The 23,889-nt window shown below is 55.8% G+C and overlaps 7 protein-coding genes across 7 annotated transcripts; 3 read left to right on the top strand and 4 right to left on the bottom strand.

Annotated features, from left to right (window-relative positions):
• Positions 1–174: 174 nt before the first annotated feature.
• On the top strand, positions 175–2,180 carry CCMA1212_002038 (putative thiamine biosynthetic bifunctional enzyme; the record flags this gene model as incomplete). Its single annotated transcript, XM_073699441.1, has 5 exons — positions 175–460; positions 660–795; positions 874–1,195; positions 1,307–1,518; positions 1,610–2,180. The coding sequence occupies 5 exons, from the start codon at positions 175–177 to the stop codon at positions 2,178–2,180; spliced, it is 1,527 nt and encodes a 508-aa protein (XP_073562295.1).
• A 202-nt stretch (positions 2,181–2,382) lies between these two features.
• On the bottom strand, positions 2,383–4,895 carry CCMA1212_002037 (uncharacterized protein; the record flags this gene model as incomplete). The annotated part of the gene is made up of 5 exons (XM_073699440.1): positions 2,383–3,062; positions 3,129–3,406; positions 3,468–3,647; positions 3,713–4,420; positions 4,798–4,895. The coding sequence occupies 5 exons, from the start codon at positions 4,893–4,895 to the stop codon at positions 2,383–2,385; spliced, it is 1,944 nt and encodes a 647-aa protein (XP_073562296.1).
• Positions 4,896–6,075: 1,180 nt separating this feature from the next.
• CCMA1212_002036 (uncharacterized protein) lies at positions 6,076–8,003 on the bottom strand (the record flags this gene model as incomplete). The annotated part of the gene is made up of 2 exons (XM_073699439.1): positions 6,076–7,607; positions 7,673–8,003. 2 exons carry the CDS (start codon positions 8,001–8,003, stop codon positions 6,076–6,078), a joined length of 1,863 nt encoding a protein of 620 aa, XP_073562297.1.
• Positions 8,004–9,990: 1,987 nt separating this feature from the next.
• Positions 9,991–15,931, bottom strand: CCMA1212_002035 (Protein CHROMATIN REMODELING 20; the record flags this gene model as incomplete). Its single annotated transcript, XM_073699438.1, has 2 exons — positions 9,991–10,167; positions 10,298–15,931. 2 exons carry the CDS (start codon positions 15,929–15,931, stop codon positions 9,991–9,993), a joined length of 5,811 nt encoding a protein of 1,936 aa, XP_073562298.1.
• Positions 15,932–17,496: 1,565 nt separating this feature from the next.
• Positions 17,497–19,250, top strand: CCMA1212_002034 (Glutathione synthetase; the record flags this gene model as incomplete). The annotated part of the gene is made up of 4 exons (XM_073699437.1): positions 17,497–17,798; positions 17,864–17,939; positions 18,012–18,160; positions 18,227–19,250. 4 exons carry the CDS (start codon positions 17,497–17,499, stop codon positions 19,248–19,250), a joined length of 1,551 nt encoding a protein of 516 aa, XP_073562299.1.
• Positions 19,251–19,539: 289 nt separating this feature from the next.
• Positions 19,540–20,117, bottom strand: CCMA1212_002033 (uncharacterized protein; the record flags this gene model as incomplete). The annotated part of the gene is made up of 3 exons (XM_073699436.1): positions 19,540–19,589; positions 19,673–19,761; positions 19,834–20,117. The coding sequence occupies 3 exons, from the start codon at positions 20,115–20,117 to the stop codon at positions 19,540–19,542; spliced, it is 423 nt and encodes a 140-aa protein (XP_073562300.1).
• Positions 20,118–21,960: 1,843 nt separating this feature from the next.
• On the top strand, positions 21,961–23,764 carry CCMA1212_002032 (uncharacterized protein; the record flags this gene model as incomplete). Its single annotated transcript, XM_073699435.1, has 4 exons — positions 21,961–22,585; positions 22,716–23,217; positions 23,290–23,704; positions 23,759–23,764. The coding sequence occupies 4 exons, from the start codon at positions 21,961–21,963 to the stop codon at positions 23,762–23,764; spliced, it is 1,548 nt and encodes a 515-aa protein (XP_073562301.1).
• Positions 23,765–23,889: the final 125 nt, after the last annotated feature.

Raw genomic sequence — 23,889 nt, 5'->3', positions numbered from 1 at the left:
TCAAAATGGACCCGATCATAGCCCGCTCCAGGGTATCCAAAACCACCACCCAGTTCTAGTCCACAATTTTCACTCAAACCACCAACCAACCCATCTCACCACAAGAAGACCTCCCATCAACTCAACTCACCCAAAACAGCACCTTACCTTACAAACCCCAGTCATCAGGTCAAAATGGACAAAACAAAGGTAGACTACAGCGTCTACCTAGTCACCGACTCAACCCCCGCCATCCTCGGCACCAGAGACCTCACCTCCGTCGTCGAGGCCGCCGTCCGCGGCGGCGTCTCCATCGTGCAGTACCGCGACAAGCACAGCGACAGGGACACGGCCGTGGCGACGGCGAGGAAGTTGCTGCAGGTGACGAGGCGGTTTGGCGTGCCGCTGCTGGTGAATGACCGGGTGGATGTTGCGGTTGAGGTTGGCTGTGAGGGGGTGCATATCGGGCAGGATGATATGGGTGAGTTTCTGTCCCATACTGAAAAGAATCATGCCGGGGAGATGTCAAAAGAGCTGTTTTTGTTGGAATGTTTGAGTATCAGGAGTTGTGGTTTGACAATCAAGGGGAATATTTGGCCTGTGTTGGGAACGAGAAGATATGAGATGAGATGAGATGAGACGATGCATCACAAGGCTGACAATGTATATACACAACACAGCATACGAAGAAGCCCGCAAACTCCTCGGCCCCAACAAAATCATCGGCGTAACAGCAAGCTCCATCGAAGAAGCCCTCGCCGCAAGCAAAGCCGGCGCCGACTATCTCGGCCTCGGCACCGTCTACGCAACGCCAACGTACTTCCCTCCCCCCCCCTTTCCCCCCTCACCCACAACCTCCACCACATTACATACATGCTAACATGCTGAGAACAGCAAAAAAGACACAAAATCCATCATCGGCCCCTCCGGCATCCGCTCCATCCTCCAAGCCCTCGCCTCCTCAGGCTACGCCTCCCTCCCCACCGTCTGCATAGGCGGCATCAACGCCCACAACGCCACATCCGTGCTGCTCGAATCCAGCGCCGCTCCCGCAAAGAGCCTCGACGGCATCGCCGTCGTGAGCGCCCTCGTCGCGGCCGAGGACCCGGCCGCCGCGGCGCGCGACTTGCTGGCCAAGGTCGTTACCGGACGGGTGCCCGATGTGCTGAGGGCTGTGGCGGAGGGGACGCCGCTGTCGCATAACATGACCAACTTGGTGCGTGTTCTTCCCTCTATCCCACTCTTCTTTATCTTGTTTCCATCTTCTCTTTATGATTTTTTTACTGTGGTGAGGAGATGGGGTTGTTGACGTGAGGAGACTGAATAGGTTGTGCAAAACTTTGCCGCAAACGTCGCGCTGGCCGTCGGCGCAAGCCCCATCATGGCAAACTACGCCGAAGAAGCAGCTGACCTGGCCAAACTCGGAGGCGCCCTCGTCATCAACATGGGCACCGTCACGCCCGAGGGCTTGAAGAACCACATCCAGGCCATTCAAGCGTACAATGCCGCTGGCGGACCCGTCGTGCTCGACCCCGTTGGGTACGTCCACATTCCCCCCTATTGCCCCTTTATCACCCCCTCCTCTCTCTGTCAAGAAACCCATATGCTAACAAACCTACCCGTCTTCTAGAGCAGGCGCAACCTCCATCCGCCGCTCCGCCGTAAAAACCCTCCTCTCCACCGGCAAATTCTCAATCATCAAAGGCAACGAGCGCGAAATCCACACCGTAAGCGACACTTCCTCGTCCGTCGTCCAACGCGGCGTCGACTCCTCCTCCACCCTCTCCGTCCCACAGCGCGCCGCTCTCGCCCGCTCCGTCTCCCGCACCACCGGCGCCGTCGTCGTCGTCACCGGCAGAACCGACGTCGTGAGCGACGGCGTGCGGACCCTGAGGATCGACAACGGGCACGAGTATCTGGGAAGGGTGACCGGCACGGGGTGCACCCTTGGCACGACGCTGAGCGCCATGGTCGCCGCGTTCAAGGGCAAGAGTGCGCTGGTGGCTGCTGTGGCGGGGCTGGTAATGTATGAGGTTGCGGCGGAGAGGGCGGGCGTGAGGAGTGATGTCAGGGGGCCGGGGACGTTTGTGCCTGCGTTTTTGGACGAGCTGAGTGCGGTGAGGGAGGAGACTGTTAGGGGGGATGTGAAGTGGTTGGCGGGGGCAAAGGTTGAGGCTGTGGAGGTGGTGGAGGAGGAGTGATGAGACTGTGGATGAGCTGAGTGTTGGAAAAAGTAATGAGAGATGATAGAGAAGTTGGATACGAGAAGAGAGAGTTGGCTCGTGTTATAGCGTGACCCATGCTAACCCCAGAAATACAGAAACGCCAATAGCCCAGACCCCATCTCTGCCTTGATAAAACGCCCGTTAACACCATCTTCACTCCAAGAGGTCAACCTGCATGCTATTCCTGCACAGCAACATCAGAACAAAACGCATCCATCATCATCGGCTCCCCGCTCAGGCTCCACGCCGTCTCATTCATAAAGCTCTGCCACAAATCATCATCCAAGTCCTCCATCCCCATCATCATCCACCCCTGCCCGCCCTCCTTACTCGCAACCGCCGGCGTCGCCACGCTCGCCGCATCCGCGCCGCCGCCCACGCCCTCTTCCATCCTGAGCTTCTGCAGCTGCAAGTCGATCAGATCCCGCCCGTACTGCAGCAGCTTGTGCATCCTGCCCAGCGGATCCTCTTCCTCCCAGCGGGCGCTCTTCCTCCTCGCCACAACGGCGGCAACCGCCTCAATCTCGTCGTCGACCATTTCGCGGACGCCCAGCTCCGAGACGATGGACTGGGGGTCCCAGCCGGGGACCCGGACGAGCAGCATCTTGATGCCGGTGACGATGGCGTAGGCAAGGTCGAGGGCGGTGAGGCCGAGGAAGTGCCGCTGCTCGGTGTCGTTGACCTGGAGGCACTTGATGGTGCCGTGGACGGTGTAGTAGCGGCGCAGGGAGCGCAGGCAGGACCAGAGCAGCTGGATGCGGTCTTGGTGGGAGACGGCGAGGGCGGAGCAGTGGGGGTCGGAGATGGAGATGTCGGCGAGGAGGATCTGGGATATGGCCATGTGGCATTGGAGGGTTCCTGTGATGCATGAGCAACGCTTTCGCAAAGTATACCGGAACGCTTCAGGGCAAAAGTAGAACTCACCATCATCGGCAAGATGAGGCGGCAAAGACGCCCTATACGCCTCAATCTGCTCCTGAAAGTCCTGCACCACCATGGTCAGCGGCAGCCGCATCGGCGGCGGCTGCGCGGGATCAAACGTCATGGCCATGGAGATCGACTGTGACAGCATCTGGATCCTGACGAGTTTGGCCAGATATAGATCGGACGGATATTCCCCCGGTGAGGAAAGGAGGTTGCAGAAGGCGTCTAGCTGGGAAGTGTTCATAAAGGCGTCCGCCTTTTTGTTTGTGTTGAAGACGCTTTCCCGGGCAATTATTAGCCATGAGGAACAGGGTCATGGTAGCTTTCGTGTTCACTTACATGGCGTTGACATAGTACGTGCCGACATAGGCGCGAACATACTCCAGCTCGCCCCATTTCGCCTCCGTTTCTTTGCTGCAGACACCACAGGGGAGTCCGGGACTGCTCCCATTGACCGTCATGGACCGCGCAAGGTATAGTAAGTTGGTCAACTGCGCACTCCTCAAGGAAAAATTCAACCTTTGAGCATATCCATTAGCATCATCATCATCGATACCCAAGCCGCCAGAGGGAAAGAAACTCACCAGCCTATCATCAGCAACAGCCCCTGCAGCGTCTCCAGACTCTTATTCCCATCCAGCACCGCCATCCTCGCCAACTCGGCCAGCACCTCCTTCCCCAGCCGGTGCTGCCTCGGCCCGTCAAAGAAGCAGCTCACCATCATCACCACCCGCCATAGGAACGGCCTCTGCCGCCGCAGCTCCGCCGCCGTCAGATGCCGCGGGATGACCACGAACGGCGTCAGGGGCTCGTGTGTTTCGTGGTACTGAAGCAGCAGCGCCTCGGCCTCGGCCGCAGCGGGCCACAGCTGGTCGACCGATGACGACGATGATGATGATGGCGCTCCACCAACACCGCTACCAGGAAGGCAGTCGTTGCACCCGGCCTCGGAGCTCCACCCCGATGCCTCGGCGCTCTCTGACCGGGGGGACGGGAAGAGATACTCAAAGGTGACTAGGCCGTCGCACTTCTTCGTCTTCCTCCGCTGCTGCTGCTGCTGTCCAGGAGGCTCAGTGGATGACAGCTGATTGGCCGTTGTCGACGATGCTGTTGATGCCGATGCAGACGGCCTGATCCCTGGATTCAGCGCGACGACGCCGCCTTCGGCAAACTGCGACGACAGCTCATCCAGCCTCTTCTCCAGCTCGGCAACCCTGGACCTCTTGGGCGCCTTCTTGGCCCGGGGCGGGGCGGGCCGCTGCGAGACGCATTCCTTGTTTAGTCTCTGGCACCTGAGAGTAAGAACACACGGAGAGGCAGGTCAGCATGTGCTTTCCTATGTAAGTGATGGTGATAGTATCCGCAAGTGATATAAGCAGCCACACTAAGACGAGGAGGAGGGAGGAAACGCCGGTAATGCTCCGAGAACAAAGGGGGAAAATTCGCCGGAGCGGCAGCGGCAGTGAGAACCATATTCAGCCTCCGCTCCCGATGCTCCCTCCGAGGACCAACTCACAAGCCCGCTGGCCTTCTCCCCCTTCTCCCCCACGCATATCCATCCCAGGATCGGGCTCCGGAGGAATACACACCCCAGGTAGGATACATAATAGAGCAACAACACCCTCATAGCAAACAACCAACACCGGAACAATGACACAAAGTAACGTACCTCTGGCACTTGCTGTCCCTGTCTCGGGCAGGTATGCACCTCGCCTTAGCCTTAGCACACGTCGTGCAAGCCTTGGGACCCTTATTAGTGGGCTCCATGGCCCCCGGACGGTTGGTGTTGAGGTCGGAGCTTTGAGTGCTGCCACCCCCAGCAGATGCCGAGGTTCAAGTCCCAGTTCGGCGATGTTTCCGATTTACACCGGGTAATGAATCGAATGATGGAAGCCGGCTCGGACAGTTGTTTCAAATCAGGTACGGAGCAGTAGAATGGGGGTACAGTCCGTGGAAGGGCAGCGGCTCCGTATGTTGCTCCGTAAAGTTGCCCCGAGGCTGGTTGATATTATCACAAAGGATAAGAATAGTAAAGGCGAGCTGAGGCTGTTAAACGGAAAATGATCATGTCATCAGTAAAGATGAATCAGCTACTCAATCCAGTAATTCTGCTCGCACTCATCCATTAGATATCAACAGGAACGAAGAGAGGAGATGGGAAAGAGAATCAGGGGAGCTCATGGTTCAGCAGATGATGTAGACGCTCTTGTGTACTCGTACGGGCAATGCCAGTTGAGGCTTTGCTCGCCAGGAAACGGAGAGTCGGCGTTGAAATTGCGCCGGCCATCCGCTCTGGGAAGTCGGTAGCAAACAGTGGGGCTATGTTAAGTCGAGCTCCTGCCGTGTGTGAGGTGAAACAAGAGATGCCGAGACGTTTTTCCTGCTCCGGGGAACTAGGCTCAGTTGAGAACGGTGAGTATGTAAGCATTCCGTCAACCAACGGGAACAATGACGAGACAGAAAGGAAGAGGCACGAAGACGAACAATGACGGCACGAGTGACGGTTAGACCACATTGTGTGGCTGGTGGACTTGGCGCTGTTTAATGGCGAGCTTTTGATTGGCCTCCGGACAAGAAAGATTTCGATCCGACAATTCGATCCCAACAGCCACAACAGACAGACAGGGGTCAGTTTCTAGCACTGTACCGTGCTCCGTAGGAGCATGTTACCAACGTCTTCGAGGCGCGGAGCACAGAGCTACGGAATGGAGGCACACGACACGATGCAGAGGGACACAATAGGTATAAGGGGCGTCTTACAAGACACCAACAGGATATGCTTGTATTGTATATGCGTCAATCTCATCAGTCCACAGCTTTAGCTATAGCAGGAGAGACTTGAACGAAAAAAAAAAAAGTAGCCATCAAAAGGGTTCTGGAGAGAAAGTAACTTGGTTGGCGGCTGGCTCAAGGCAAAGCCGCGGGCATGGCGCAACGGCCCCCCGTTTTAAGCCGAGACGTCCATCACGCGGCTGTTGTTGAGTCCCTCGCGGGCGAGCAAAGCCTCGGTGATACCATTCTCAGGAACACCGGCGGCCTTGACCTCCTTGGCAGCCTGCTCGATGCCGAGCAACTTGTCAGTCCACAAGGGTTCTTGGACGTTGCCCTCCTCGCCAACGCCGATGAAGCCTCCCTCGGCAGCCCACTGCGAAGTGCGCTTGATATCGAGACGGGTCCAGATCTCATCAAGCGCAGCCACGAGCTTCTCGCGAAGCTCCTTGGTGTGGCCGGGGGTAGGAGTGACACGGAGACGCTCCTGGCCAATGGGGACGGTGGGGTAGTTGATAGCCTGCACATAGATCTTGTAGTCGTGGAGGAGCAGGTCAGACGCCTCCTTGGCCAAAGCAGCGTTGCCGACCAGGATGGGGACAATGTGGGAAGGGTTCGGGATGACGGGGATGTCGCGAGCGTTGAGCTCCTCCTTGACGGCGCGGGTGTAGAGCTGCTGCAGGCGACGGTCGCCGTCGTAAGCCATTTGATACTCAATGGACGCCTTGGCACCGGCCATGGTTGCCGGCGGCAGGGTCGAGGTGAAGATGAAACCAGGGGCGAGCGATCGGATCATGTCGACAAACTTGGCGCTGCCGGCAATGTAGCCGCCAACGCAGCCGTAGGCCTTGGCCAGCGTGCCGGTGAAGATGTCAATGCGGTCCATGATGGTTCCGCGAGGCTTGCCGTTGGCATGGGCCTCCCAGTCCAGGTGCTCGGCAACACCAGCGCCGGTCGGGCCGTACATGCCGACGGCGTGCACCTCGTCCAAAAAGGTCAGGGCGCCGTACTTTTCCGCCAGGTCGCAAATCTCCTCAATGGGGCCGATGGAGCCGCACATGCTGTAGACAGACTCGAAGGCGATGATCTTGGGCACGTGCAGAGGGAGCGAAGCCAGCTTGGCCTCGAGGTCGGCGACATCGTTGTGCTTGAAGACAATCTTCTTGGTTCCGGAGTGGCGGATGCCCTGGATCATGGAGGCGTGGTTGAGGCTGTCGGACAGGATGACGCAGTCGGGGAGCTTGCTGCCCAGGGTGGCCAGGGTAGCATCGTTGGCCACGTAGCAGGAGCTGAAGACGAGGGCCGACTCGGTGGCGTGCAGCTTGGCCAGAGTGGCCTCGAGCTCGACGGCGTGCTTGTTGTGTCCGGAGATGTTTCTGGTGCCGCCGGCGCCGGCGCCGTACTTCTCCAGGGCCTCATGCATGGTGTTGAGCACGTGCTGGTTGCCGCCCATGCCCAGATAGTCGTTGGCGCACCAGACCGTCACCTTGTCCTCGTTGTTGGCCATGTGGGCGACGGGGAACTCCTTGGCCAGGCGGTTGATGTTGTTGAAGTAGCGATAGGACTTGTCCTGACGCTTCTTCTCCAGCTGGGACTCATAAAAATCCTCGTAGGAGAACTTTCCGGACGCGCTGAAGGGGGACGGGACGGCGGTGGCCGGCGGCGCATCCTTGCGGGCAGCAGCCGTCACGCCGGGAGGAGGAGGGGGGGCTGCGATGGGCAAGATGTCAGTGCCTATGAAGAAGACAGTTTGTGAACAAACGGGAAACACGCACCAGCCTTGCGGCCCTCGAGAAGCGGGCTCTCGACGGCACGAGCCTCCTGGTTGCGGCTGGTGTGCAGCCTCGCCTTGCCCGTCTTGGAGTGCGCAGAGAAGGCGCGGATGCCGGCGGCGGCGCCGTACTTGGACGACTGCACGGCCATGGCCTTTCCCATGACGGGGCAGCGGTGGGCGTACAGCTGCAGCTTGGACATGGTGCCGCCGCAGGGAGACGCAGGCAGCGAGGCCTTGGGGCGGGCAGCCGTCGACATGGCGCGCAGGGTCGCGGGCGAGGCCGACTTGAGGAACGGGCACATGGCCTTGGATTGACGCAGGACGCTGTCCATGGCGGCAAAACGGCGTTGGAGCAGGGTTCAGCAGTGGACGACGGTAGGGTTCTGTGCTGATTCGGGCTCAATGTTGCGGGTGAGCGTGGCAACAGTGGGAGAGAAGAATGGAAGAAGGAAAGAAACGGGGAGAGTGAAAATGCAAGTTGGTGGTGAGTAAGAAAAAAAAAGACCGTTGGTGTTTAGTCAGTTTTTCTGGTAAGACGCTGAGCGGAGGATGGATCGGATCCCGCCACACGAAGCTCCAAGCGTCGGGTCGCCTTGCCCGATCCGTACAGTGTGCACGGCCAAAGTGACGGCGGCAATTGAAGGCACGTTGCACAGCCTTTGTCAAACAAGTAGAACTACCTACCTATACAGCAATTGCTGCGGGGAGAGTGACACTGATCGACAATTGACCTCCAACAGCACTCGGTTTCACTCAAAAATCAATCAAAAACAACATGTTCACCGCTGACAGAGAACCTCGGGGGTCAGCGCCCACAGCAAAGACGCTGGACGCTGACAACCTGAACTTCCATCAAGCGTCTCAGCCCGCCAAATAGCGCCCCCCACCCAATTAAGCACCTACATGAACTCGATGGAACCCTGACCCAAACTTCCCGAATGCCGGGAGCTGCCAGAATCTGAATTTCATCCACTCAGCTGTCGTCCATTACCTACCGCTATTACCTACTAATTTACGGACAACAAGACTCAACCACCGCTTCCCGCTTCCGAAAATGCAGCTTTACAGCCTCCCCTTGCCAGAAAATCCCGAACACGCAGAATATCCCACCATCAAGCACAACCACGCCTCTCTAAACCCCTTCAGCTGGCTCCGAATACGCCACAATAACGCATCAACTTCATCCTCACATAGTCTCATCGCACACAAAGACAATCCACTGACCAAAGCCAACCCCAAAACCTGACGTTCAGGCACCAATGTACATAGAGGCATGAAACGAATATATACATGACCATTCAACCCCTTCCAACATCAACATCACCGCCCATATTCTCCCCACGTACTATGTATGCTCGTATTCACCTCACCTCACCTCACACGACCAACCCCTGCTCCAATTCAACCTCCTCGGCCTTCTCGGAGAGTCAACTCGTCTGACGTTTCCTCCCCGCCCCATTGGTCGCCCTCAACCCCATGCCCTGGCGCCTCGGATCGTCGGTTCTCACTGTTACCGTAGGGCCGTGGGACTTCCATTGTTAAGCCTCGGGACAGGCTGAGCTCTTTCCGTCTCCATTATTTCTCTACAAACAGCACCGGCCAATTCGTCGGACGGAGCGCCGTCACTACGTATCATTTCCATTGCCCGACTGCGGATGTGCTATTAACACGCAACTGCTTGCTGCCGTCCCCAATCTACTGCTGAAATGTAAATTTTGCTTGTCACGCACGCCTGTATCGTGGACCAAAAATGCTCAAGCAGCAGCACTGACGATGACTCGATTCTTCACTCATGGCCTGATTCTCCGTACGACGACTGGCCGTTCTAGACCGCATGTATCCCGCCAAGATGCCTCCTTGCCCATCCAGCAAAATTTCGCTTTTCATACTTCTAGCATACGTCTCGTTGATATCTTGCCCTTGAAAGAACCAAGAAATGAAAGAAAAGAGATCCCCAAACTCCTCTCCATGCCGTTCAGAACTTCGTAATAACTCTCGCGAAATCGGATTGCCCTCCCATATCATAAGAAACGAGCCGAACCGCAACACAAAGCAACACCCGCATCCTTGCCGTGCACTCCCCGTACGCAGTAGTGGGTATCTTGCTCGTTGCCGCCCTCGTCGACCGACGTAGACGGATAAAAGAACCAAAAGTCCAAACGCAGGAAAACAATGGAGGCTTTTTTTTTTTTTCCAGCAAAAAGTTTTCGCCGCCTTAAAGCGCCGCACCCGTGCCGCACCAATGCCGCAAACACCAGTATGAACCCGCTTCATCTGCCTCATCGTCTCCATCGTCCTCAAAACATTACTCGCCTTCTCTCATGGATTCGCTGGATTCTGGTTTGGGCCTTTGAGTTTGGAAAGGGCATCGTATCCCCAAGCTGGTAGCCGAAACCGGCGATCCGTTCTCTTCTCCGCTGCCCGCCGCATCACTTGGACGTCTTCGCTAGCTCGAGCTGACGACTGTGACAGTGGCCTATTGATGTTGTTCAAGTTCTGCTTACATTAGCGCGGGTCTTGCTTGGACAGAAGGAGAGAAGTCAAGAGGAGTTATGGATGGGGCGGCTATCATCATGAGAGAATGGAAGAAAGATGGCGGGCAGAGGAAAGGTGGTAATCAACATACGCTTGGGTCGGGCGGCGCAGTGCACCGCTTCAGCCGGCGCAAGAAACTGACCTCCGATTCGTCGTTCATGACGGAGATCCTCGTTTCGATCTCATCCTCTGGCGCCGAGACCAGATATTCGGGCGTACAGTTACGCAGCAGTATCGCAAGTACGAAACGCGGATGCTTCTGTATATGGCTGAGCAGCAAGCGCCATCGGGCGTTGTCGGGGAGAAACCCCAGAGCTTGCCTCCTTTGGGCCAAGGCAATTTCTGCCGTGACCCTTTCCGCCCATCCCTCATGGTCTTCCGCAAAGACTGGTTGGTTTGCGATCGATCTGGCCAGTTCAATCTGGAACTCGTCCTTAGCTTGACTCCGAGGTTGACTGAATATAGACGGTCTTCCGCTTGGCGACGTGACAAGGCTCGTGCCCGTCAACGTCGATCCAGTCTCAGGTCTTGGAGTCTGTTGTCTGGGAGTTGCATGTCCAGGAGTTGACTGTCCGGGGGTCGGCTGTCCAAGGTTTGGCAGACCAGGAATTGGCTGTCCATGATATGGCTGCTCTTGATTTGGCTGTCCAGTATTTGGTGGCCCAGAGTTCCAACTGGGCGCTGCTTGCCTTGCTTGCATGTTTGCAGGTGTTGCCGGCGGTTGGAAGACATAATCGTGGGACTTCAGAATATACGTGTTTGCCCCGGCGATGGGCATCGGAGCCGAGGATGGTAACTGCGGAGTGCCCTGTGCCTTGATCACGGAGGTCTCAGTCTCAGTTAAGGGCTCATCGTACAAGAAACACACGCCACTTACCTGGGACGTAGATGGCACGGCAGCGGCTGGCTGTGTTTGCGCCGGCGGCTGCGTGCTTGGTACCGCCGCACTGGGACGAGAATCCCCGTTGCTTGGAACGGCCATGGCCGGCCCAACAGGGTGAGGGTTACCGTTGCTTGGAACGACGGTGGCTGGCGCACTCGACGACGGTATATACGGATGCTGCATGGGCCGTGGGGTACCCATCAAAGGTGTCGTAGGAGCTCTGCCGGCATCGGCCATGGCCCGAATTTGTTCATTCCGTTGCCTTTGATCCCGCATCTGCCTATACCTCACCGGATCGGTCGTCTTCAGCCGCTCCATGTCGTGAAGTTCCTGGGCGTCTTTTCGTTCCTCGGCTGTCAGTTCGTTGGTCGGATCTTCCTCTTCAAAGGTATCTGTCGAGATGATTTCCCGGATGATCCCGCGAGGCTGTGCGTATTCAATGAGCTTGTCCAGTATCCGGTCTCGGTTTGCAAACGGGCTCAGGTCCTTGGCCGGCTTAGTTGTGATGGGGCGAAGCAGCCCCTTGATTTTGCTGGCGAAGATGACGGGATTCTTCTTGTCCACAACGCGCGACGATAGCTGCATCTTGAAGACGTTCTTGTTTTGCAGTTGCTCCTCAAAGGCACCTGAAGTCACAAATTGATAGACGTATACCGTCTTCTCCTGCCCAAACCGATAGGCTCGTCCTACCGCTTGCTGCTCGGATACAGGATTCCACCCGAAATCGAAAATGACGACGCGGTTCGCCCCGTAGATGTTGAGGCCCACGCCCCCGGCCTTTGTCGAGATGAGATAAATCTCCGAGTCTCCGGTATTGAAGGCTTTGATCTGCTCTTGCCGCTTGCCAACGGCTGTGGAACCATCCAGGCGGCACACGGCACGCCTCTGCTGCTTTAACAAGTCCTCCAGGTAGTCCAATGTAAGGAGCGAGTGGCTGAATAGAAGGACCTTGTCTTTTATGGCACGTGCTTCGTCCAGAATCATGAGGAGAAGCTCAACCCGTCGCGACAGAGTAGGATTGGCAATGTCCCCTATCGTCTCCTTAAGGACAGTCGAGACCATGCTCCGGGGAAAGGGTGCCGCTGTGACCGGCGCGCTGTCTTCATCTTCGTCGCTCCTCCTGCCGTTGCTTCGCGGCTGTGGCGCTGCCGTGTCTCTTGATGCTTCCACCATCTTCTGCCTAAAGCAGCGGGGGTGGTTGCAGATGAGCCGGAGGTGTTGGGAAGCGCCAATCACCCTCGTCGCCTTGGCATTCTCCAAAGTCGATGCCATTCCATTCAGGTAAATGTCGTAGAGCCGCTTCTGGAGGGGAGTTGCCTCAACAAAAATGACGAATTCATATTTGGCGGGCAGCTCGTGTCTGACCACCTGGGTGGTGGCTCGCTGCACTTTCGGCGCAACGTTCATCTTCAACACCTCCAGCAGTTTCAGAGCCCTTCGTTTCTCATACCCACTGCTGTCCTTCCACAGCCCATGCTCGATTGGGTTCGCGTAGATGTCACGGAATTCCTGGACAGGGCCGAGGAAATTTGGCGCCACCCAATTGATCATCGAGTAGTACTCTTGGACATTGTTCGACAGCGGGGAGCCAGTCAAGGCGATTCGGCTTCTAGTGCGAAACTCTTGGCAGGCTTGATGAAGTCGTGATTCGGCGTTCTTCATTGCATGGGCCTCGTCGCAGATGACAAGGTTGGCCGCTCCTGTCAGTATCTGCCGTACATTGCTGCTCAATCTCCAAAACATTGTGTGTCCCATGACGATAACACCGCCATTTCGCTCCCAGTCCTTGATGACGGTCAGGCGTACATGGTCCCCTTTCAGGCCGGACTCAAATTTGAGAACATTGCCAAGCAGGCCTCTAGGCGACCACATCAATATCTCGTCAAGCCAATTGTCGACCAAACCAGCGGGGCACAGGATGACTGTCTGGGATTTTTTCAGGTCCCTTGGTATCTGGGCTCGGATGGATTCGTCCTGAGAGTTTGCGGCCTCAAGCACCGCCACGAGAAAGGTAATGACTTGCATTGTCTTCCCTAAACCCATCGTGTGAGCCAGAAGGCAGCCCTGACGCATCTCTGCATCGACGATGATCTGATTCCAGAGGAACCGAACGCCGTTGATTTGATGATCCTTTATGCGCTTCCCGATTTCTTCGTTCACATAGATGAATGACTGGCCATCCTGCTTGGTTTCGTTGATGATGAGTCGAGACTTGTCCGAGGAAATGGCGTTTGAGGTTGCCAGCGCAGCCCGCAGTTTCACCCGCCGAGCCTCCAATTCCTGCGCACGTCTCTTCTCCCGCTCTCGGAGGTCAACCCCTTCCTTGTTCTGCACAATCTCTCGAGCGGCGTGCTTGCGCATCTTTGAGGGTGATTCGGTCGAGCTGAGCTGACTGTCTTCGGACTCATCCACCCCCAGTTCGTCGTCAAAGGCGTCCGTTCGAAAGATTTGGCTGCTCTTGGGAAACCGAGGCGCCCAGTCTCTGATGAAAGCATGGAAGGCTGGGAAGAAGGACTCTGCGCGTTTGATCCTGTTGTTATCCCTCTTGTCCAGAACCATGACTCGGACTTCTGTGTACTGGCGGCACTGTGTGCAGCTCAAGAAGAGCTTTGTGATGTCAAATGCAACAGTCTCTCTCTCTTCTGTTCCGATGTCCAATTCTTGCGCAAAGGGAATCATCTGGTATAGCCGTACTGAAGCCTGCCAGGCATCGCTCGACGTCTTGTCTTGCATGAATCGAAGGACCCATTCGCGACGAGTCTGCGGAAGTTTCCACAGCAGACACAGAAGCAGTCTCCAACGGTCCTTTTGCCTTGCCCAATACTGCGGAGGATGTTGGCCAATCATCTCCAGGCTTCCCAGCTGGTCCATGGGTGGCACCACTCCAAACATATCGGATGATGACGCCGGTTGATCCGCCTTGGAGCCAGAAGCCTCCTCGTGCGCGGGTTTGGTAGGAGAGATCAGATCGATATATACCGCTGTTTCTTTACTATCCCGAAGTTGTTCTGGTGACTCTAGGCCTGAGAGGTCGAGCTTCATGCAAGATTCAGCGTCAGACGGTACAGGACTTGGATCACGAGTATGGTGCAGCACTGGTGAACCAAAATCGCCTGGAGGAATTTCTCCATCGTCAAGCATGACCACATCGTCGCTGTCGCCATCGTCATCAGGTACAATGAACTCTTCTTCGTCGGAGCTAGTCAAGATTTCGTCACCGAAAGGATGTCGGGTTATCTCTGGTGCTGGTCGCTTGGCCTTTGGCTTCGGCAAGTCCAACGGCTTCGGAGGTGCTTCCCGCTTTTCGAGAAGCTCAATGAGCCATGTGCTATAGAGCTTATCGCTCAGGGTCTGTTCCATGACGCAGGCTTGCGTTCGAAGTTCGCGTTCCGTTTGCCAAGTGTTGGCGGTGATCTCGGCATAGAGCTTCTTGATTCGTTGGTCGTAATGCTCAGCGTCTCTCCGGGCTCTGAATATCTGCTCTTTGATAGTCTTCTGGTTACGCTTGGCAGCCATCCAGAGCTGGTGGGCTTTGCGTTGGTATCTGGGCAGTTTATTTTCGATCCACTTGGTCTTCATGAGGGCCATTTCGTCCTTCAGAATAGCTTCCACGCGCTGGATGGGGATGTTGCGGGCAAGTTCACGCTCCATTGCCGCCATCTCCGCCTTTTCTTCGTCAATCTCTCGCTGCGTCACCTCGTCCCAAGAATCCGGCAGGTCATCAAGATCGAGCACATCCTCACTTCCGTCAGAAGGGGTTGATGATCGATCAGAAGCAGTGCCCCCCCCGAAGGCAGCTTCCTTCCGAGAGTTGTCACGCAGATGCCGTTTCATCAAGCTATTGGTGACGATTCTCTGTCCGGGAGGCACGATATACTCCCAAGACAGGACTGCAAACTCACGCCCATTTAGGTCTGACCAAGGGCTACCTGAAGAGGCAGAATGAGACAGTACAGCTTTCCGATGGCGACCTTTATCGCCTAGGTAGGCATATTCTGGAGTGCCTGCGTGGGAAGCTTCACCGTGGTTGCTCCGACCTTGGACGGTATCTACCAGATTCAGGGACCCTGTTTTCTTGAGAGCAAAAATATCCGAGCCAGGCAGAGGTTTCGTGCTCAGATTCGTTGGTGCCAGACGCCTGCGTTTGGGAGTTCGTTCTTGGTCCCCCAGAACAGGCGGTACGTCGTTTCTGGGTCTGCGAGGCGACGTGGTGCCGTTGACAGATGCAACCTTCTGATCGAGGTCTGCGTCGCCGTTTGTTAAATGCATCGGAGAGTCTCCATCAGCGTCGAACAGGACACCGTCGACAGAGACGGCGGCCTGACGAGGTTCCAGATGTGCTGCATCAGGCACGTCTGATGGAAGGCAATCCGGACTGCGAGTGACACTTTCCTTGGGCGCTGAACCCGGATACTGGGGCGCAACAAATGCAAGAGACGGCTCGTTCTTGATATCTCTATCCTTCTCGTCATCATCGGATGCGAGCTGGGATTGGTTTCTGAGCATATTCCTCTTCCATGAACGAAAGGCTTTGCTTTTGGCTTGCAAGTTGAGGACGGCTTCTGCCAAACCTGCCTTGCCACGCGCAGTGGTTATACCGAGGCATTCCAGCAGTTCTTTCTTTGAAAAGTGGAAGTCGTAAGTAAGCAGCGTGCAGCCGTCGACCTCTTCCTCCGCCAGCTTCGCGGCTAGGGCATCCGGATGCTTGAGCCAGGGATGGCCCTTGGAGCAGAGCTCCCTTGTGAGAGTCTCAGTGTCCCACAAGAACGGATCATCCTGATCCGCTGTGCCGCCCTGGGCATTGTGCGCACTCAGAGGTGGCGTGAATGAATCCACTGCCATGTGTTAGCCAGTCAAAGATCACAAGGCTGGATACTAATGTGGCAAGTCGCCTGCAGTTTCAGATGAAAAGAAAGGCAAGACGGCCACAAGGAAAGAGAAGAACTGCTTGGTTGCGATGGTTCTTTCTTGTTGTAGGGTGCGAGACAGATGTGGGAAATTGAAAGTTCACTCACTCGGATTTTTCCAGCTGAAAAGAGGGCGTGCATTAGGAAGGAGGAATGAGGGTGCTGCGAATGGGTATCAAGGACGTTTGGAAGAGTTGAAACAAAAGAAGAGACGAATAACGAGAGAGAGAGAGAGAGAGAGAGAGGTGATAGTTGACAGAGAAGAGGTGAAGGTCGAATCTTTAGGTACTTTAGGTAGAGAGGAGAGGGAAAAGTGCTGCAAAACCGCCTGCGTGAAGTTTCAAATTATGCAAGAGCAGAGAAACACAAGAGAAGAGGAAAAACGAATGCGAAAGAGCCTCCCCAGGGAATCAGAAAACCGCGAAAAAGAGCGAGGCTGCACAAACAATGCACAGACTCGCCGGCTGCGTGCTCCGACGATTCGAATTGCGTTTTTGCTGCTTTTTTTCTGGTCCGGTCTGTTTCCTCCAAACTCGAGACGCGTTGGTCGCCGCCTGGCATTGGCAGAGAAGGCGATTCACCAGCACGCCTTCACGTGACCCGCGTTTGCTTCCAGTCTGCACAAGAGGCGGCGAGCGTGTACCTTATCTCAAGCATCTGGTGGCAACTGCGAGGTATCGGTGAGGAGATGCGCCTTACAATCAGTGCTCTTTATCTGTTTGCCGCTCTGGCATTCCTCTTCTCACTGCTTACCTGCAAACTCAACTTTACTCACTTACACAGTACGTATAAGCGCACCTCAAGGCAAGAGATAGCATGTACCTACTGGCTGAAAGTCTCAGCCACAGACTTGCGGAACCGCCTGGGCGGGAGCGGCCATGATGGCGGCTAGCTGTAACGGCCATGGTCTCGGACAACACGCGGGCTGCAGGGGATTGGCGTCTAATCACCGTTTAATCCAGCGTGATTAGCTGCCAGGAGGGCGGAACGAGGGCGAACATGCGGCCACGATGGCGGGGTTCGTTGTGAGGCGGGCACTGTGTTGATGCTTTGCGCCTGGACTCTGGTCAAGGCGTTTTTCCTCGTTGCTGCTTGGACCGTGGTAGAGGCCCGGACTCATGTTTGCCATGTTTGCTTGTTCCAACTTTCCAAAGACTTTCTCATAGATGCCTTACCAACTGTGAGATATAACACATTGACTTTACTACATTCCGTCTACTTTTAGTCGTGGGACAACAGAAACGAGGTAAAGACCGTTAGACTATCAAGGTAACCAGACGAAAGAATTAATAAGCGGATCACGCACTAACATGCCCTCACTCTCAAGCTGATAACGCCTTACAAAACCCATCACGACTCACAACGTCTCCTGTTCTCCGCCCTCTCATACAACCGTTGGCCCATTCTCAGACCCTACAGCCTCCCAGGTCACCAACAAGTCTCTCTCCCTCGTCGTCAACAACAAAAGTTCCCAGCAGCTTCGCCTCGTTCCCTCATCCCATGGCCGCCCTCACAAGCGGGGCATTCCCCCCACCACTCAACCAGGCCGAAAAAGATGCTCTCGCCGACGTCGTCAAGGACTGGGCCATTGCCAACGGCCTCGCCGTGCGGTCGCCTCCCGCGGTCGTCCCAGCTGAGACGGACCCCGCGGGCATCACCGCCATCAACGTCCCCGTCACTCTGTTTCCCAGCCCGTTCCCAAAGGAGTGCTTCGCCCAGGGCCAGGCCGTGCAGCAGACTTACAACGAGCTGTATGCGGCCGTGAGCCGGGACGAGGCATTTCTCGAGCAGACCGTCAAGGAGTGAGTGATTACAAGTCTCGTTCTCTTATGCATGAGTTCTGTGTGACTGACTGGGTTCGGTTCAGGGTGATTGATGGTGACGAGTTCATCCGCAACTTGTGGGAGGTCCACCTGAGAGTCAAGGCTGAGGGTTACACACAGGTATATATATAACAGAAAACTCACAGTGTTACACCGACTTCAGGACATCTTATTCATGATTTATCACTCTAGCCTTTATCCCTGGGCCTGTTCAGGTCAGACTACATGGTTCACCAGGACACCTCAACCACACCACCGTCCGTCCAGGTCAAGCAGGTTGAATTCAACACCATCGCCGCCTCCTTCGGCGGCCTCTCAGCCTACACCTCAAAACTACACAAGTCAGTCCAAGGCCGCCTCACCTTTCCATCTACTACGAACAGTAACTAACAAGTTGCTGTTCATAGATTCCTCGCAGCTACCGAGTACCCCCTACTCCACAATGCCCTACCACCCAACTCCCTCACTCTCCCGGACAACCAGAGCATTTCCGGTCTTGCTGGCGGCATCCAAGCCGCTTTCCACGCATACCCCGAGTCCGACCTAGGACATGCCAAATGCGTCATCTTCCTGGTCCAGGGCGGCGAGCGCAACATCTTTGACCAGCGCCACCTGGAGTACCAAGTCACCCAGTCATCACCAGCGATACCAGTCTTCAGACTGGCCATTGCAGACATCTTCAAGCACACCACCCTCGCCGACACGCCAAAACGCCAGCTCCTCTACCATCTCCCCCGTGATCCGTCCAAGGTCTTCGAAGTGGCCGTCATCTACATGCGCTCCGGCTACCACACCAACGACTACCCCGATCAGAAAGCCTGGGACGCCAGATATCACCTGGAGCGGTCCAACGCAATCAAGTGCCCCAGCATCCTGACCCAGCTCGCCGGCACGAAGAAAGTCCAGCAAGTGCTAGCCACCCCCCGACCCTCATCCGCGCCCTCTGTGCTCGGCAAGTTCATCGACGACGAGACCCCCGCCGCAGCCGAGCTCTGGAAGACCTTCACCAACATTTACCCGATGGACACCTCCGAGGCCGGCCTGGAAGCGCGCAAGAAGGCGCTCGACCCGGAGCTCTGCAAGGCATACGTCCTCAAGCCGCAGCGCGAGGGCGGAGGCAACAACATCTACCGCAGCGCCATCCCGGCATTCCTCAAGACGCTGCCCGAGCCCCACTGGAGCGCGTACATCCTCATGGAGCTCATCGTGCCGCCGCCCGTTTCCAACATTATCCTCCGCAACGGCCATCTGGAGGAAGGCGGCATCATTTGCGAGCTGGGCGTGTACGGCACCTGTCTGTGGAACCAGGGCACCGGGGAGATTCTCCACAACGAGGGCGCGGGCTATCTGCTGCGTTCCAAGGGAGACCAGAGTGAAGAGGGAGGCGTCGCTGCAGGGTACGGCTGCATGGATAGCGTCAGTTTGGTTTAGAAAAGTTGAAATAGATTAGAAACCAGTAAAAGCAGAGTAAACACAGCAGGGCCGTCATCACAAAGCACACACAAGGGGTATACGGATGCTCCAGGAGAAAGGCTCAAGAGCATACCATCGCATAGGAACCTAACAAGAGAAGAAGAGCCGAGAGTTCGTTTTGTCCGCCATAACATAGAATCATACATTGAGTGACTTGGCAGATCGTTCAGAGCGCCTCGTAGCTCGCCGAAACACCCCTCCATCCCCACCAATTGCGAGCCAGACCCGGTTTCGCGTCGCCGCCTGTTTACTCGCCCTGCTCAGGGAGCGAAGGGCGCTTCAGGACCTCAATGCTGCCTGTATTTCGTTTCCGCCAAGTTAGCGAGCTGTTGAATGTACAGTCTGTGGCGATCAAGCCTGAAAGTAGGGGAGGCGCTTACGCTGAACAATGTTGAGGCCGTGCCTGACCTGGTTGGTAGAATCCGTGTAAGAGCTGATGGACGCATCACCCTCGACATAGACCAGCGTGCTATATCCCAATTCCAACGTCAGCATATTCACTCGTCTCCCACGTAGCAATTGTTTCGCCGACAAAACATACCCCTTGGGCAAGCTCAGCATGAAATCCTTGCGCGGCCCATCCACGAAGCTCGTAACGCGGAACCAGCTCGTCTGGCGGTTCTCCTTGCTCCCGCTGTTGCTCGCGACCGAGTATCTGACGTATTCCTTGTCCGACGAGCTCGAGGTCTGCGCCTCGGGCGTGTCGGCCAGGTTGCCGATGATGGTGATGCGGGCGACGGAGCGAGGCGAGCTGGTGCTGAAGGCGCGGCGGGCAGCAGCTCCCGCCGATGCGGCGGCGGAGCGTCGCAGCAGAAAGGAGGACATGTTTGAACGATGGCGGGCCGGTATGTGAAAAGTAGTTGAGAAGTTGAAAAATTGCAGCTCGACAAAAGGTTTGTTGTTCGTTGGAAAAATAGGTGCCGTTTGTTCGTTGGTTGTGTGGTGGTGTTTATTTTTCCGTTTGTCCCCTCCCTTGCTTTCTGCTCGAGATGGGTGCTGGTAAATGGGGTCAGACGTCAAAATCCGATGGAGCAATTGCGGGCGCCCCATGCACAAGCTCTCTAAGCTATGATTGGTTGGCGGGATATTTATCCGGTCGCCGAGTTTTGAGATGGAGCTAATGCGGGCGATATGCCTGTAAAGGAGCGCATCGCTATAGGGAAGCGAGACGATCGAGGGACAGACAAGCTTCACAAACGGGGTTGTTGGTTGTGGTCACCGAAAAGTGACTAGCATCGTCTGCTAGTCAAGCAGCGCGGTGCGGGTACTCGGCAAGTACCGAAGCTGGTGTAAGTCGGGACGTTGTTGTGTTGCAACAACAACAACAACACCAACCACGACGACAGATGATGGTGAAGATGTTACGTGAAGGACTGGATTCGGTCAGGCACTTGCCACCCTCATCACAGACCAAAAAATCAAAACATCAGAACCACATCCTCCTGCCCCCATACCGGAACTTGTCTCCCGCTGCCGCGCCTCATCTCGCCCTGACCTCCTCCATCCTCCGTCAGCCATCAACCATCCGCCCTCCTCCCACATCAAAAGACAGCGGGCATCACGCCCACAATAGAAACAACAAGACAAGCCTCATCCTCATCCTCCTCCCTCGCCTCCATCCCCCCCCTTGTCCCTCCACCAGATTCACTCCCACACCAATGTCCCCCATCCCCCCAAACCGTCCAAATCCGTACCGGCACTTGAAGCCACAGCCGGGTCCAAGGGCCAAATTCCAACCCAAGATCCCGGAGCTGCAGCCGCTGAAGGTGCGGGATCCCGCGCACGGCCACTTCCCGATCCGGTCGTCAATAGACGCTCAATGCGGCCCTCAATAGACGCCTCTCATGTAAACATGAACCGCACGCAAACTTTCCAGCTGCGAGTGGATTCGCCGTCGCGATGCTTCATGCAGCTCCCAGCTCTCCTCTATCGGGCATCATCGAAATGCCTTTTCATAGCAAATGTTTTTTTTTTTATTTCTTTTTCTTTTTTATTTCTTATTTTTTTTTCTACGAGTAATATCTTTGTGCTTCTGCAGGCTTGTACCCGCAAGTGGCTTACTCGCTACATTTACACTGACACACAAAAACAACAGGGCATTGCATGATATCAAGCTTCCAAGGCTTCTGCAACAGCAGCTGCATCTTCTCAAACCTGGTCGTGGAGATGCCCCCTTCGCGGGCTGCTGCCGCTGCAGTTTGCTTTTCTTTGGCGGGCAATAGTCTCATCTTGGCCGGCCAGCTGCCAGGGTCGATGATTGGATTTCGCTTCACTTTTGCTTTTGCGAATGATTTCTTGTCGTCGATTCGAGTGCTTGTATTGAAGAGGGTGGTTAATAAGACGGCATCGACTTTTGAGTCCTGCTCCTTATTGAGCTTATTGTCTACATGTATATAGATGCCAATTGTGCGAGGCTTCTTTCCTTCATCCTCAACTCTGATGTGTTGGTGAACTTGGACTTCAACTCCTCTATGTGGAAGCTTTTCTTTTCTTCATCTTCATCTTGCTGCCGATTGCTCTTCAACATCTTATTCTCCTTTCCGTCTTCCTCTCCTGATATACCACCGGCATCATCCTCGAAGCATCACCGCCGTCATCCCTTCTTTGTACTACATCACCCTTCAATCTCGCGATATCAACCCTCCTCCCGCCTTAAAAAGTCATCACCATGGCCTCCATCCTCCATCATTTCCCCCGAGGCGCTCCCCCCATCTGGACCGGCGACCCAATCCCTCCCCCTTACACAAGCCCTTCCCTCACAGCCAACCTCATCTGCCGCGTCCTCCTCAGCATCGTCGCCAACCTCGTCTGCGTCGTGCCCCTCCGCCTCCTCTACCGCAACGGCGAGCTCGCCGCCGCCCTCTTCATCCTCAACGTCGAAATCCAAAACCTGCGCACCGTCGTCAACGCCCTCCTCTGGCGCAACGACGACCTGCAGTCCTGGTGGCCCGGCTACGGCCTGTGCGACATCGACCCCTATGTGCACAACCTCGCCATCGGCCTCTATTCCACCTGCTTGCTCGCCATTATGCGAAACTTGGCCCTCCAGGTCGGCAGCCTCAGGGCCAACCCGCTTACAAGGAGGGAGAAGCGCCGCCGGAACTTGATCCAGGCCCTCATCGTGTTCCCCCTGCCGCTGCTGCAGGCTGCCTGGACGTATCCTCTTACACAGCAGCGATACTACATTGGCACCTTGATAGGGTGCTCCTGGTTGAACGCCCCTACGTGGCCCTACATTGTCTTTATAATCCTCCCGCCGGCACTCGTCTCTCTTGCCACGGCTGGATATGCAAGTAAGTATCTTTTATACCCAAGGATCAACATGTAGATATCGCACAGGCCATCATTACCAGTCAACCCTCAAACAGCTTCAAAAAAAAAAAAGAGAGGTCTCATCCACTAACTCACTCACCCCCTTCACAGTCCTCATTTACATCCGCTTCCGCCAAATCACAAAAACAACCCAATCCGCCCTCTCCAACAACCGCCTCGCCCAGTCCCGCAGCCAGCGCGCCCGCCGCCGCCTCTACCTCATGGTCATCTCCATCCTCACCCCCTTCCTCCCCATCGTCCTCGCCCTGGCCGTCATCAACATCGTCACCGTCCGGCCCCTGCAGCCCTTTGACTTCCACGCCATCCACAACCACGGACCCGGCGAGATCCCCTGGAACGCCATCGTCTACTTGCCCAGCACCAGCATCTCGTGGGCGTATATGAACATCTGCTATATTCCGATTGTCACCGCGGTCCCTGTCTTTGTCTTCTTTGGAATGACAAAGGATGCGATGAACTGCTACCGTGTCGTTCTCTTGTTCGTCGGGTTGGGCAGGTTGTTTCCGCAGCTTCATGAGGAGTATAATCCGGACTCGAGAGCAATGGCCTCACTCTCCAACGGCGGCTCGAGCAACTATACGACATCTTCAAGGTACCCCTCCAACCTCCCACCAGTCACCCCATTCCAAACAATTGACAGAGTGCTAATTGACCCAAATCACAGATCCTCCAAAGGCAACACCCTCTCCACCCAACAATCCACAACCTCAACCCTCCACCAGCCCCCCTCCGCCTCATCTCTCCCAATCCACAACAGAGACGTCCCCGTCCAGCTCCCCCACCGCAACCCCTTCCTCTTCCGCACCCGCCTCAACTTCTCCCTCCCCTTCAGCCTCTCCCTCTTCAAGCTCCCCAAGCAAAACGTCTCTTCCACGCCCCTGGAACCACTCAATCACCAGCCCGCTCGTCGCCCTTCCGCCTGGTCTGATGAAGAAGCTCAGCTCTTCATCCCCTCGTCATCAACAGCGACAGTTTTGGCTTCGGCTTCGGCTTCAACCCCGGCTTCGAGACAAGCTTCCAATGGCCATGACGGCACCAAGATTGAAAAGCACGATTCTGCCATTGCCACTCTTCCTCCGGTACTGTTGCTTGACTCCTCCTCCTCCTCCGATCGGGCTGCTGAGCAAAGGCAGCATTAGTTACGCTGCCCTTGTTGCCCTACAATCTATGAGTGGGATGAAAAGTCGGTTCATTTTCACTTCGAGGGAGGGCGCTAATGTTTCCTTTTCCGCGTACGTTTTACTAAGCCAGCTCTGAGTTCATT

This window comes from Trichoderma ghanense, assembly GCF_004382785.1.
Source record: "Trichoderma ghanense strain CCMA-1212 chromosome Unknown scaffold_1, whole genome shotgun sequence".
NCBI lineage: Eukaryota > Fungi > Ascomycota > Sordariomycetes > Hypocreales > Hypocreaceae > Trichoderma > Trichoderma ghanense.
Note: the sequence above shows the minus strand (reverse complement) of the source record. Positions and strands in the feature narration are given on the sequence as shown.